Consider the following 14,960-nt stretch of genomic DNA (forward strand, 5'->3'; position numbering starts at 1 on the left):
CTGAGGCCCACGGACAGGGCAGCACATGGATGTCACCTCCTCACAAGGAGCCCAGCCTCCCTCTGGCCTCTCCCTTACCCGCAGCACGTGCTCTGACCGGCCCCANGGGGGGTAGGGGAGGAGGGGGTGAGCACCCCCAGCTGTGGTCAGACCAGACTTGCTACAGGGCCAGGACGGACATTTTCTCTTTAGGTAACACATCATCAAACTCCAGACAATCGGGAAAACGTGAGGGGGAAACGCCAGGCGTCGCCCAATCTTCCGGGGGCAGCCAGGGCCGCACTCTGTTTTTCCCAGCACTTATTTTATTGCAAAAACGAGTCTGTCACAAACACCACTTTGTAGGCAACTCATCTCACCTACACAGCAGCGGGCTCTGTGCTGAGAACAAGAGCGCACCCTCCGTCCCAGAGGGCCGGGCGGTCCCGGGGAGGTGGCAGTGCTGACCTCTGGCTAGGGGACTCGGACTCCCGCGTGCAGCCCCTGTGGTCTCATCTGTCCCTTTCTGTGTCCCGTCCCTGCAATGTGTCCACACCGTGTGCTCCCATGCAGAGAAGGGCCCAGGATCCCATTCCATTCAGCCACCCATTCCTGGGCAGACTTGCTGGACGCCGCTCAGGCATCTGTGAATCGTGAGGCCGGGGACATATCTGGGGTTCATGCTGGCTCAGCCTCAAAGCCCAGAATGCCTGGCGCCCAGACGCACTGAGGCGGCACCCCAAGGCTGCTGCCCACCCCCCATAGCACAGCCCGTGAGGGGCACGGGTATCCAGGCCCTGCCCTGGGCGCAGAGCTGCCTCCGCGGGTGTCCAGCACCGCTGAGCCCGCAGGCCGTGGCCACGAAGGCCCCGCACAGCCCACTCCCCGGACGAGCTCAGGGCCTCTGGCTGGGAAAAGCGCTCCTTCCACATCCTCCCATCCGGGGTTTACGTCCAAGTTCCCACAGTCTGGCCTCCAAAGCCTGGGCTTCTAGCAATAAACACCCATCGTGCTCCCGGGTCAGCCATGCGGACGGCAGTGGCCCTGTGCCCCGTACCGCACGAGCAGGTGGAGGGGACCAACCTGGGCTCAGGGCCAAAGGGGGACACGGTGGGGACAGGGCCAGGAGAGCGGCAGGCAGGAGAGGTTCCAGCTGAGCCCTGGCAACCAGGAGGAGTGACGTGGCCACGTCTCGGGCTGTAGAGCCGCTCGGGGTCCTCGCGCCTGCGGCTCGGGGTCCTCACGCCTGCTGGGTGCTCGGTCGAGCTGAGGGCCCGCAGGCCCGCTGCCAGAGAGCATGCCACGATCGTCCGCACGGTGGGGCCCGCCTGCCAGGCCCAGGGCGGCGACGCAGGGGCGGACCCTCGGGGCTCATGGCACGCCTCCGGGCCGGGTCACAGCTGGCCGCCGCCATCCGGCCCCATCTGCCGGGCCAGCTGCTGTCCGATGACCAGCAGGGGGCTGGCCCTATAGGACGGATTGGCCAGCAGCTCCCGAAACCGGGCCTCTTCTTCCTCCCTGGAAGAATGGAGATCAGAGCAGGTCAGCAAACTGCCCCCCACGCCTCAGGTGTCAGCACCGCCTCCCCTCAGCCACCCCACACCCAGGCGCCTCGGGGAGCGGGAAGGGCTGGACACTGGGGTGGGTAGGCCAGGCCCGGGGTGACGGGACAGAGCACCTGGGGCCTACGGGTCACCACGGGGAGGTGGGCAGGGGAGCGGCAGTATGAGGGGTGGCACGCACCCACGGGCTTGGGACACCGGCCCCTCCCCCAGGAGAGGCCTCTGGGCCCCCATCCCAGCCACAGATGTGGGGAGCGGAGCCGCCTCACAGAAGAGGGGCCCTGCCCCTCCCTCCAGCCCTGCACAACCAGACCTCCGAGTCCCGCCGCCCGAGACCGGCCCTTCTCTCACGGGCGCTGTGGCGGGAGGCAGGATGGGAGACAGGAAGGCTTCCTCCAGGGGGAGGTCCTAAGCCCCCAGAGTCCACAGTGCTGGCCAGTCCTGAGCCCAGCCAGCCCCTCTCAGACGCGCCAGGGCCAGCTCGAGTCTGCTGGGCGCCCCTGGGGATGACACCTCTGCACGGAAACTCGGGACCAGGTCTGCAGCCTCAGGATGGCAGTTCCAGAGGCAGCCTGGGCAGGGCGGAGGCAGGGCGGGCAAGGCCCCACCTCGAGGTGCCCGCCTGGCTGTCCACAGGGAGACCCAACCCACTGGGCCCACTGCCCGAGCAGGTACCTGCTCCCAAGATGCCTGGGATGGCCGGGGGCTTTGGACCCCAAGGGGGACCCCTGACAGCGGGTAGCGCTGGTCTGGAAACTTCCACTCCCCCTGCTGCCCGCAGAGGGGGGCTCTCCCACCCAGCTAGGAACAGGCTGCCGCACGCCCATGAGAGGAGCTGCGGCCAAGCTGCCCACGACACCCGAGGGGACCAGGCTTGGGGTCACATGGCGGGACGCTGGATAGCACCGGGGGCGTGACGAGAGGAGATGGGGTGGAGGCGGGGGAGCCCCATTCTGGAGGTGGGCCCTACTCACAGCAGCTGCAGCCTCTGCGTGGCGCTCATGCGGCTCAACTCGGCGGGCCGGGGCCTGCTGCTCACCCTCACCCTGCTGGGGACACAGAGAGGTCAGCACGGGGCCCCGCACCCCCCCACCGTGGGAGTCCCCGCAGGACCCAGCACAGCCCACCTCCCTGGGGAGCCGGCACCGAGAGCCAGGTCTACACGGCCAGCAGCAGGAAGGGCGAGAAAACCAGAGCTCTGAGCCAACACCTAAATTTAGTCTCCAGACCAGGAGGCCTCATCCTTTATTCATGTTTTCAGATAAAATATGAATGAAAGACCCGTCTCCTGGGCCCAAGTCAGCACCTGCGCCCGCCTCTCCTCACCTGCTTGCTGACTTGGGTGCCCACCCTCAGGCAAGCCTGCCAAGGTGGCCACGTGCGTCCTGACTCCGAGTCCCCCTCAGCCCCAGGCCACCGCGGCTCTGCTCCTCTCGCTGCTCACCGTGTCCACCCGGGCGCCTGCAGGCATCCCAGGCGGTGGGCGCCACCCCCCAGCAACCCCCTCCCCTACCGTCCAGAAAATGGTGAAATCCACTGAGGTCTGCACACCCTCCCCCTGTCAGTGTAGACACATCTGGGAGGCCCCCACCTGTCAGGGTGGGAGGCCAGGATGGTCGCCAGGCCTCCGGGCATGGCGGGANGGGGGGGGCAGCGGGTGCCGTGGCCAAGGCCAGCAGGACCACACAGCGGTTGGTCTCACCCCTATGTCCGCTGGCCTGGTGGCTCAACTGCATGGGGCCCCCCATCCCGGTTCCTCACAAAGGAAAACACGGCCTCTGTTTGCCTAACAGTCGTGCCCAGAGGACCGACTTCTAGAGAAGCTAACTGTCCCCCAATGAGCAGCACGACTGTCGGCGTGCCGGCTCATGTCCGGAGCCCTGTGCCGTGCCCAGGCGGACAGAGGCGGGGGACACAGCACGTGCAGCTGTGCGCCAACAGCCCAGGGCCCTGGGCTCCCTGCCGCCATCACCATGAAGCTACGTCACGGATGTGGAACAAGCTCCCAGTGGCCCAGGGCCGTGGTCAGGGTGTCCCGGTGGGTGCCTGGGGAGCCCTGCATTCAGGTCTGGGTGCCCAGGGCCCCAAGGCCATCCCACACACAACAGCAGTCCCGGACCATCTGCGCCGTCCACTCGCTCTGGGGTGGGGGGTGGGGGTTGGGTCCTATCCCCAGCAGCTCAGCCTCCTCCCTGGCTCCGAGGAAGCCGGCCCCGGGGAAGGCGGGGAAGCTCAACGCTGAAGGGCTGGCCCGCCCTTGGAGGGATGGGGCTGGGGGCTCCTGGGCGGGCACAGCGGGTGGGAAGCGGGTACAGGGACCCAAGGCGATGCTCACAGCCACCGGGGGTGGGGCGCACACTGTGGTGAGTGTCGTCACCTGCACCCTGGGTGGTGCCCTCCTCCCGCCCCCTCGGGAGAGGCGCATAGAACCCTCCTGAGCCCTGACCCCCGCGTCTCCCTTGGCTGATCTCAGCCTTTCGCCATGACAAGCCAGGAACAGGGACCCAACAGCCTTCGGGGAGCTCTGAGCCCCAGGGAATTACTGAGCCTAAGAGTGGTCCCGGGCCCCCCCACCGACTTGGAGCCAGAGTTAGGAGTGAGGATGGCCTCAGGGTGCCTGGCTGGCTCAGGCGTGGAGTGTACAACCCTTGATCTTGGGGGTATGGGTTCAAGCCCCAAGATGCACGTGGAGATTAAGAAACAAAAAGAAAGTCTATCAACTGTCCCCATAACTTCACAGGAACACACTGAGGCGTGCACAGCAAGACGGACTGAGGTCCCTGTAGAAAGGTGATTATAGGGCAGGGCAAGAAACGCCTGGGTGAGCCTGAAGCACGTGGGGACCCAGACGGGAAGGACGGGCTCCCAGGGGCACCCAGTTCCTCAGTCGGTTCAGTACCTGACTTCAGCTTGGATCATGGTCTCATGGTTCGTAGGTTCATGAGTTCAAGCCCCGCATGAGGCTCTCTGCTGTCTGTGCAGAGCCTGCTTTGGATCCTCTGTCTCCCTCTCTCTCTGCCCCCCGCCCCCCCCGCTCATTCTCTCCTTCTTTTTCTCTCTCTCAAAATTAAACATTAAAAAAAGAACATAAAAAATAAAGAGGAAGGGCTCCTTTCTAGACTCGGGCAGGAAACGCCCAGGTGAGCATGGAGCACGCGGGGACCCAGACGGGAAGGACTGGCTCACACACAGCACAACGCCTCCCTGATGGGCACATCAGAGGGACCCAGGGGCCACCTGAGGGCACGCCCAGTGGCCAGAGCTGGATCAGCCCCGGCAAGGGGAAGTCGTATTGGATTCTAGCCGGTGTAAAATAAAGACGCGCGCGTCCAGACTGACATCCGTAAATGATCCGGGGGCACCGACACGTAAGCTGTATTTACTCTCCTCCGAAGGAGAAGCCCACATTGTCTACACGGCTGCTCCGTCCTTGGGGGGCCGAGCCCACCTCTCCACTCCTCAGGTGTGGGCTCTGCACGGCGACCCCCTTCCACAGGGGACGGTGCGGGGAGGGGAAGGGGTCACGTAGGGGGGGCACCTGGCAGACACACCTCCACCAGGTGACCAGGGCCAGCACCAGCGGTGACAGGCCACGCTGACGGCACCCACCCGGGCCGCATGGGAGAGACGGGCATGTCCCCCACCCACCGAGCCGGGACCCCAGTCCAGCCATGAGAAGCCATCAGGCTACTCCCACCGGGGGACACCCCCAGGTACCCGACTCGCCCTCCTCAACGCTGCCAGGGCCATGGGGGAAACTCACAGCCCAGAGGAGACGCAGAGGGATGGGATCAAGGTCACATGGTGTCCTGGACGGGGGCCAGGGCGGAAGAAGGACATCAGGGGAAACTGAGGAAACCTGAACGTAAAGTATGGGGTTTATTCCATGACTACTTTAAATGCATCATTTATGTATCAATATTGGCTCCGAGGCACCGGGGAAGAAGCTATAAAGCAGAACGCTGGGTGTGAGGGGCGTGGGAAGTCTCTGCATCTCCTCTTACCGCTATTCGGCAATTCCAAACTGTTTCAAAATAACATCTATTCAAACAAACACACAATTCCCTGGGGCCAAGACCCACGTGAGGAGGGACAGTGACCCCAGGCCAGCTGGGGACCTTCCCACACCCAGAGAGCGGGAACGGTCGGCCACAGCGGCCCAGGCGGCTCCCGCCCGGGGCGAGCACACGCTTCAGGTGAGACAAGTGCACGCAGGGGAAGGGCACGTGCCGGGGAAGAACCGGGGTGGAGTCTGCGGCCCAGGCCGTGGCTGTGACGACCACTCCCGGCTCCGTGCCAGACCAGATGTTCGAGGTGCTTCCCCCAGGGGCTGGCCGGGGGTCTTCCAGCTCCACAGCCGAGTGGCCCTGAGCACCGGCCTGACGCCCCCACCCCCAAGCCCCCGAGGGGGAGGGGATGGCAGAGGGACTGGCTTCTCCAAAGTGCGCGCAGCAGGCACAGAGCAGGATGCGTGTCCGGGACGGGGTGCCAGGCTGCGTCCCAGGGAGCGCAGCAGTGGGCACACAGGAACGGAGCCCGGCGGCGCCACCGTAAGGACCTCCACGCAGCAGCCCTCCTGGCGACATGGCGCCCGAGGGAGGCCCCACCGCCTGCCGACCCCGCGGCTCGGTCCCGGGAAGCGAGTCTGCTGCACCGACAGCGGGGCCAGGCACCTCTGCGGCCCTGCCTGCCTGCGCCTCCTCCGCCGTCTCTTCTCCCGCTCTGGCCCCGGCCTGACTCCCAGCCCCGAGGTCCCGAGGCCGCCACACACGACACTCACCCAGCGGATCGCGGCGGCCGTCCGCAGGCCTCCAGCTCCAGCAGCTCGGGGAGGGCGTCCTTCAGGGGCTGCAGGTCCCCCACCACCACCGTGGCCCTCCGCCTCCGCTCTGCCTTGCGCTTCTGCTCCGCCAGCTTTATGGCCTCGATCTCTGCGGAAGGGGGGACAGGGTGAGCGAGACCAGCAGGGCACGAAGCGCCCTGGGCGCTGGGGCAGGCGGCACCCCGCCACGGAGGCGCACTTCCTAAAGGCAGAGCGACGAGACCGAGCCACAGGCACGGAGGTGTTCAAAAGGGACCCTAGCGCGGTGGCCGCTGCGCACGGGGGGCAGGGGCAGGGCGCACAGTGAGAAGTGGGCAAACGGACGAGGATTTAAACAGCGAGTCACCTAGGTCTCCCGCGCTCCCCAAGTGCCTCCTGGGACCAGGAGGGAGGGTCCCCATGTAGCGGAGTTGGTAGCGTGAGGTCGGAGAAGGCCCCGCGGGAGGAGTTGGCAGAAGCTGCGAGCCCTCGGCTACCTGGGAGAAGCCCCGAGGGAGGCCCCAGAGACAGGAGCCCGGCGCTAGGGCAGCACGCCCACCCAGGCCCCTCGGCTGCCCAGGGCCGGCTCTGAAGAGCCCAACCCGCCTCCTCCAACGTCAGAGACACACAAGCTGCCCCAACCAGGTCCCGGAGGCCCCAGGGGACAAGGACGGCTCCACCTGCAGACCCCGTCGTGCACCGAGCCGCCCTCAATGCCCCGGACCGTAGGGGTTCACAGGAGGCCACGTCAGGGCTCCTCATGCTGCCCAGGAGAGGGTACCAGGCGCCTCTTCCCCGAGAGGGGAGCGTCCCAGGACAGCGGGCGGGGACCGAGGGCTCCAGGGGGACCCCTGCACACAGCCTCACACGTGTTGGCCAATCCAAGCTGGAAGCGCTCTAAGTGAGTAACACGTGCTATGTAGCTGGAGTGTGTCCGAGGCACCCAAGGACAGTGCATCACAGGGACATCTGTCAGGGCTGCAGGGGTCTGGGTCCACAGAAAGGCCACCATCACAAGAAACTCCACAAGGAGGTGAGAGAATTTACTACGCGGAGCCTCCTGGGGGCTCAGTTTGTTAAGCGTCCGACTTCAGCTCAGGTCATGATCTCATGGTTCGTGGGTTCAAGCCCCGCGTCAGGCTCTGTGCTGACAGCTCAGAGCCTAAAGCTGCTTCCAATTCTGTGAATGAGGTCTTCAGCTTTCTCCCTGTTCCCTGAACAGTTCTGGAACTTTTCTAAGTGGGACTGAAACATTACCTATCCTCAGATCTGAGCGCCCGTTCATTACAGCCTGGGGGCACAGGGGGTAAGAAAGGTGAATTTAAGGGGGTGTCAGTTCTGTGCCAACGGGCTCGGCACAGGCACCCCAGGGAGACAGCTCTCGGCGGGGTGACTTCACCACCATCGCCACGGTCCCCACCCAGCCGGCTCTCCCCCGATTCTGCACTGAGCCCCAGAGCCGCTCATGCCTCAGAGCTGGAGATGGGCGCAGAGGGAGGGGGGCAGAGGTGCCTGCTTGGAGTGTCCCCCGAGGTCCGGACCCTGCCACACCCTCTTCTGGCACTGAAGGCCCCCTCTTCCCTGCAGGCCAGGTAGGTAGGGGCCTCCCCTCCACTCACAGGCTCCCCCACCATCTTTGTTCCAAGTAAACCCTGTGCTGGGACCTCACAGACCACACACAGCGCTTGTCCCCAGGGGCGATCTCACGGCCAGCCCGCTTGTAAGCAAAGACGGACAAGGAAAGGTCCATTCTACCAACTGTGTGGTCTAGAGCAGCAAGTTCTGAGTGCTTCTGGGGGGAGGGGGGAGCTCCTCCTGCCCCTCCCCCTCCCCCTTGGCTGGGGGCTCTGGAAGGTTCCCGGAGACTAACATGCCTTCATCCTAAATGGTTTAATTTAAAACTAGCCTGATGAGGCGCCTGGGCGGCTCAGTCAGTTGAGCATCTGACTCTTGATTTTGGCTCGGGTCACGACCCCAGGGTCGTGGGACTGAGCTTCGCACTGAGTGTGGGGCCTGCTTGAGATTCTCTCTCTCTGCCCCTCGTGTATATGCTATCTCTCTAAAATAAATTTTTTTTTTTACTTGGGGCGCCTGGGTGGCTCAGTCAGTTAAGTATCTGACTCGGGTCTCACGGTTCGTGGGTTTGAGCAATGTGGAGCCTGTCTGGGATTCATTCTCTCTCTCTCCCTGCCCCTTCCCAACTTGTGCTGTCTCTCTCTCTCTCTCTCTCTCTCTCGAAATAAATCAACAAACTTAAATTGTTAAGAAAATGAATAGGAAAGTCACAGTCTGGAAGAAAATCTGCGACACGTGCACTTGACCCAGGGCTGGAGCTCAGGAACAGAAGGCACAGGGCCTCACGAAACCACACGACTGGAGACGCTGTGGAAGCCGGGGGTGGCCTGTGGTAATGAGAGCCCGGAGACGCAGGCCACTGTGCGCCGGCAGGGGTGTGGTGTGGCCAGTGAGGGTGTAATGGCCCAGCCACTCGGGAGAAACGTCTGGCAGTTGCTTATAAGGCTAAGCATACACCCGCCCCGTGACCCTGCGTCCCATTCCCAACTACTCATCCCAGAGAAGTGCAAACACACTCCACAAAGAGGCCTGTGGAGAATGTTCACAGCCTTTTTCACAGCAGCTAAAAAGAGAAAAAAAGACCAGCTGCTCATCAGCAGGGAAGTGGGTAGCAAACGGCACGTCCAGATAAAGAAATCCTTCTCCGCGACAGAAGGGCGCGGCCACAGCTACGCGCGGCAGGGAGGACGTGCAACACCACGTGAAGCAGAGAAACCCAGACGCGAAGAGTTCATCGAACAAGATTCCACTTGTGCGACGGCCCGAGCGGTACAATCTAGGGAGGTTCGAGAGAGACAGTGGTCACCTGCGGGCAGTCGACAGTGGGGGACGAGGGGACTGCGTGGGAAGGCGCGTGGGTCTTAAAGGGACCCCGGTTACACACGTGTGTGCACCGGTCACAAATCCCCGACTGGCGCTTCGTGCCCAACGTCACCTCAAAACAAAAATGAAAAACAACCGTCAACAGATGCTGCGCCGCAGCGGAACCGTCCGGGAGAAAACGTCAGACAAAGGCGGCGGACAGACAGACAGTGTGCATGTCAGGTCCAGGTGGGTGGCATCAGATCTCCCGGGACACCCCCGGCTCATGAGAGAACACTAACCCCGGCCAGCACGGCCCCCGTTCCTACACACGACTGTAACACACACGAGCTCAGTAACCCAAACCCTGAGAAAGCAAAAACAGTGTGTTCAAACAACAGAAACAAAGAAGTTCGGACACGGAAAAGCAGAAGCAGCAGGTGGACACGGCCGGGACGGAGGCTGAAGGCGGGGGTGCAAGCGCAGAGGTGTGGCGAGGAGAGGCCGGCAGCCCTCTGCAGCGAGGGCAGAGAGCTGGTAAGAGCGGGCTTTACGGGAAAGTACGCGTGGCCAAGACAGACTCAAGCAGCGAGACAAAGAGAGCAGCCAGCACGGGAAGAACATCTTAAACGTCCTCTAAACGCTGTAGCCCAGACCCGTGCGGCGCCCCGGGGCACCGTCTGCCAGCTTTCCAAACCTAGCCCACAGAGTGTCCGTCTCCATGCCAGGGGCTGTGACAAACAGTATCAATGACTGAAACACTTCCTTAAGAACATCTGCAAAGTGACAAAAAATAATCAGAAACTGACAAGTTTCTCTAGAAAATTTAAAATGTACATTTTCTTTAAAGTCTTCAAGGAGGGCGCCTTAGTGGCTCAGTCTGTTGAGCGTCCAACTCTTGATTTTGGCCCAGGTCATGACCCCAGGGTCAGCGGTTCAAGGCCCACTTCAGGATCGCACTGACAGCACAGAGCCTGCTTGGGACTCTCTCTGCCCCTCCCCCGCACGTGTGCGCGCAGCTGTGCTCTCGTGCGCGCTCTCTCTCTCTCCCGCTCAAAATAAACAAAAAATACCTTCGAGGAAAAAAATAGTTTTAACCGTGAGAAAATATACAGAATGTTACAAGTTATTTTTAAAAGTCAACCAGAATCACACTAAAATGCGAATAAAAAAAATTACACAACAATCCTCACAAGAAACTCTTCAGAAAACCATCAGCGAGTTTCCAGCATCATAAGAACCCCGTTTTCCAAAGAAGACCGCAGGGAAGAGGGGCACCGGGCGTGGCGCGGCGGCCGGCGGGGGCCTCGGACAGAAGGACTGCGCCGTCCCGGCCCAGAGAAGGGTCCGGAGGGCACCGCCAGCAGGAAGGTGACCTCATGGACACGCTGAGCGGTTCTGCAGTGACACACTCATGACAAGCAGGGTCACGTGCGTGCTGACACGCCGACCCCNCACGCCTCAGCTTCAATTTCTCCTTCTTGGGCAAAATGGCCCGGGCGTCCGCACCTGGGAACAGAGCACAGGGGTGGGTGAGTGGAGCCCTGCACCCGTGCCCCTCAAGGCCCCTGGGCGGGCCTCCCCAGCAAGTCCTCCCGCCCCAACTCCAGGGCGGCCTCCGGGAGGGTCCCAGGGAGGCCACACAGCTCACGAGGAGACGTGCGCTTTCCGGCCGGGCAGAAGCACGGGCCCCGCCGGCCGCCATTTGCACAGGTGCTGCCCAAAGCCAAGGGGTCTCGGGGGAACTGGGTCTAAGCGAGAGGTGGTCCTGCATCTTATCACCAAATCCATCCGCCGTAGTGAGGAAAACCCGCTTCTCTTCACACAGCGCCTCCTCTGGGGGCTGGCTGTCCCCTCCTGTCCCCGCTGCTGTCCCCTCCCGTCCCCTCTCCTGCTCCCCCAGCAACGGGCCCGCCCGCTGTCCCACCACATGGTGACGCCTCCCGGCCTGGGCAGCGGGTGGCCTCGCCGTCGTGCCCCATGGGGCCTGCACCTCCCCGTTCTGCGGACTACGGTGGCCCCAAATGCACGGGCTCAACTCCTCACCCCAGGACCTCAGAGCACACCTGTATTTGAAGACACGTCTTTTAACGAGGTGACTGAGGTAGAAGTAGGGTGGCCCTCGCCCAACGTGACTGGTGTCCCCCTGAGAGATCAGGACACAGCCGGCGCAGGGACGAGAGGGCTCGGGGAAGGTGGCCGTCTGTGTGCCCAGGACCAGGGCCCCAGGGGGTGCCCCCCGCCATGATCCCAACCTCTGCACCACGAGGGAATAAACGCTCGGGATCCGGGCGGCCCGGGTGTGGTGTCTGCTCCGGCCCCCCAGCCACCTGCACGGCCTCCTTCCCGGGAGCAACGCAGAGCGCCGCGCTGCCGCCCCCAGCCAGGCGGGAAGCTCGCCTGCCCACGGCCCCGGAGCTGCAGAGCCAGCCGGAGTCACCGGGGCCCACGACGGAAGGGGACAGGGCCGTGACCCTATTCACTGACTACCTGGACAACCCTGCTGGTGTTCAGGGCACGTCCCTGGCGGGGACCCTACGAACCAGCCCTGTTTCACAGAGCAGAGAACCCGGGCTCAGAGGAACTGCTCACGGGAACTATGAGCGGAACCAGAAGGCAGCGGCACAGCTGAGCCCACCAGGCCAGCACCCCAGGGACCACCGTCCTGGAGGGTCCCGGAGACACAGGACCGGGACAGCGCTGAAGCCTCACAGAGCCCAGAAGTCACACGCGGCCCTGGCTGCAGGACCCGGGGCTTCCTGGGTCTGGCTTGCTGACCCCAGCGAGGCCCCCTCCTCCGTGCCAGGCGGACGGGACGGGGGCAAGACAGAGGAGCCCCTGCCCTCAAAGGTGCATGAGGGGAGGCCAAAGCTGCCGCCACCGGGGCCTGTGCCACACTGACCAGACACGGGCTCCCAGCTGGACAGAGGCAGCCGCCCGTGTCGGCAGAAGCCCCTGTGGCCCCGAGGATGGGCATGCTGGCATGTCAGGCGGTGCCGGGACCCCCTCTCCAGCCCTTCCTTCTCCAAGGGCAGGACGTGGGGACCGGGCCGGGGCACGCCCGGGCGGCAGGACGCCCACCAGAGGAGGCCCTCTCACCTTCCTCCAGTGGACGGGGTAGGTGGGGGGGGCAGGGTAACCGGCATGATCTGTACATTTACGACACAAAGCCCGAGAGATCATGGCCACCCTTCTGGAAGTCTCCTGACCAGGGGAAGGGCAGAGCTGCCGTGGGCGTATCGCACCGGAGCCCGGCCCGACCTGGGGGCTGTGGCGAGCACCGCTGCCAGGCTCCAGGGCAGAGCCGAGCCCGCCTCCGGCCCACGTCAGGGCTGCGGCGCGTGGGAACACGGGCCGGGAGGGCGCCGGGCCAGCAGACTCCGAGCGCTGCCGACAGGCTCCCTGCCTCCCCCTGCTCTGAAAAGAGAGCAGCCCCCGGGCCGGCTCCACCGCCTTGGCCTTAACTGGCCTCCCCAGGGCCCCGGCGGTGGGAGCCCAGGGCCTACTCCACTCAGGGCGCGTGTCCCGCTCTGTCTCCACCTCACACAGGCTCTGCTGCTGTTAGTACACATCCCGACACAGGCCCGTCTGAAGGAGGGGGCCTGTGAAACCAGACTGTCGTCTCAGGGACGGGCACCAAACCCGTTTTCAAGCCCAAGACTCCGGGGAGGTTCGATCCCTCCCCGAGACTAAGAGCCTGCCCGTGGCCTCGCGTCCCAGCTGCCGGACGTGCCGGCGCTGACCTACTTTTCCCTCCACCGCCCGGCCCCTCCCTCCGTCCCCAGGGAGCCGAGGCCTTGTGACTTCCCAGTCACCCTCAGCTCGGAATGGGGGGGGCGAGAGGGGGGACAGAAGGGGCCAACCACCCCAGCCACGCTGCCCCAGCGGAGGCCCCCCTGGAGGGCTTCTCTCGGGAGCGCCCAGGTGCTGGCAGGGGAGGGGGACCTGGCTCCGTGCAGACTTTGTGACGCATCCTCAAACACAGGGGAGGGACACCGTGAAGAAGTGGAGTGCCTCCAGCTGCCCCCCCTCCGACCCCGGTCACTTACAGCAAACCTCACCCTCTCCGGCAGCCGCCGTGACCCCTGCGCCCAGGCCTGGGGACTGCTGTCTGCCCACCAGAGTGCCCCCAGGTCCTGAGCCAACGGAAACACTGTGAAAGGGGACCCCCCTGAACACTAGCACCACAGTCCGTGGGGGACACACCCCAGGAGAACGGGCGGAGATGGGTCAGAGGATGCCCAGGGGGACAGAGGTGGCCGGTCCTGTCCACTACCCCGGAAGCCCTCACTCCTCTCCAGTCCGAGCACCAAGCCCCTATCACGGCCCCACATCGGGACCCCCTGGGCTCAACACAGGACAGGCCACCCGCTTCCCTCTGAGCGAGGACGCCTCTCCCAGGTGGACGGGAATCCCGGTCAGGCCGTGGCCCCATGGCACTGCCAGGCTGGTTCTACACAGGGACACACCCACAGGGTCCAGCGACCCGGGGCACCACTTCACGCCCCATCTAGGAGCGCCCGCTTCAGATACAGCCCCGGAGCGTCGCCAAGTTCTGCCCTGGCGCATGGTTACCCCCACCCCACCCGTCAGCCTCCTGTGCAGGCGGTGGTTAGACGTGAAGCCCTGCCGACGGCTGCGCCATTTCACTGAGGGACACGCTGAGGCCCAGAGGCGGAGCCTGCCTTGAACCCCGCGGAGAGCACGACGACACGTGCCGTGCCAAGGCCGACGGGCCCGAGAGTGCTGTGGGCGCGGGCGGCCCCCACTCTGATGCTCAGGACGAAGTAAGCGGATGGGATCTCCAGTCACCTCCGTGACCCACGATGGCAGAAACACCAGGCTCAGAACGCAGGGCTGGGCGCCACAGCGCCGGCCTCCCCGCCGTCCAGCAGGGGTTAAAGTACTGCGTGCAAATCTGGGCCCCAGTCTCTTTCAGGGCCATGGTTCTGGGCATGCCTGACCTTCACTCCCCCACCCCCCAGTCAGCCAGCTCCCAGGGGAGTGGGGGGAGGTGTCCAGCTGCCCTGGGGGGGTGGGGGAGGTGTCCAGCAGCATCTCTGACGTGTGACAAAGGGGCAGCACTGCTCACTGGAGCAGGTGCGGAACGCCAAGGCTTGGGAGGCCTGGCCAGCCCAGGGTGTCCGGGACCCAGCAAACAGCTCACGCTCATCCGAAGGATCGGGGCAACTCTCCAGAACCGAAACACAATACTTACGACCCCCAANACAGCTGCAGGCGTCCTGGGGAGGAGGTGCGGGCGCACACGCAGGGAGGGGCTGCTCCGATGGGAAGGGCTGCGGGCAAGACGCGGCTTCCCCGGGCCAGACGTGGGTGTGCGGCGGGAGGAACGCTGCTGCGGCGCACCGGCCTTTGGGGGGCCAAGCACAAAGCAAGCAGAGCTGGGCGAGGGCGCGTGTGGCCGGCCCAGCGGCCCGCCTCTGCCGCAGCCTGCTGTCCGTGTGTGACGTGGGCCCCCAGCGTGGAGTCCAGGGAGGACATGGTTACCGCATGTCACACACTGTCTGTTGTCGCGGAACGGGCAGAAGAGTCAATACAATTAGTTTTCTGTAAATCACGAAGCTGCTTTTGCGGCACCAACAAACGTGTACAAACACTAGGCACGCGGCCGCAGGTGTCAGAACTGCTCCCAAGGGGCCTGGGGACACGAAGCCCGCGGACAAGGCCTCTCAGGACACCGAGGCTCCCGCCACACCTAAGACACACATTTGGGGGAGATA

General features: G+C 64.2%; 1 protein-coding gene across 1 annotated transcript in view; it reads right to left on the reverse strand.

Moving 5' to 3' along the window:
- Positions 1 to 285: 285 nt before the first annotated feature.
- The window catches only part of SLX9 (SLX9 ribosome biogenesis factor), a 28,937-nt gene continuing 14,262 nt past the window's right edge, over positions 286 to 14,960 (reverse strand). Inside the window, exons 4-9 of the mRNA XM_077755359.1 lie at positions 10,498 to 10,728; positions 9,224 to 9,255; positions 7,600 to 7,633; positions 6,322 to 6,472; positions 2,516 to 2,587; positions 286 to 1,497 (exon numbers count right to left, since the gene is read on the reverse strand). Of these exons, the coding sequence (XP_077611485.1) occupies positions 1,374 to 1,497; positions 2,516 to 2,587; positions 6,322 to 6,472; positions 7,600 to 7,633; positions 9,224 to 9,255; positions 10,498 to 10,728 (644 nt within the window). The 3' untranslated portion in view covers positions 286 to 1,373. The remainder of the gene's footprint in view (positions 1,498 to 2,515; positions 2,588 to 6,321; positions 6,473 to 7,599; positions 7,634 to 9,223; positions 9,256 to 10,497; positions 10,729 to 14,960) is intronic.

This window comes from Crocuta crocuta, unplaced genomic scaffold, assembly GCF_008692635.1.
Source record: "Crocuta crocuta isolate KB4526 unplaced genomic scaffold, BGI_CrCroc_1.0 scaffold675, whole genome shotgun sequence".
Taxonomy (NCBI): Eukaryota; Metazoa; Chordata; class Mammalia; order Carnivora; family Hyaenidae; genus Crocuta; species Crocuta crocuta.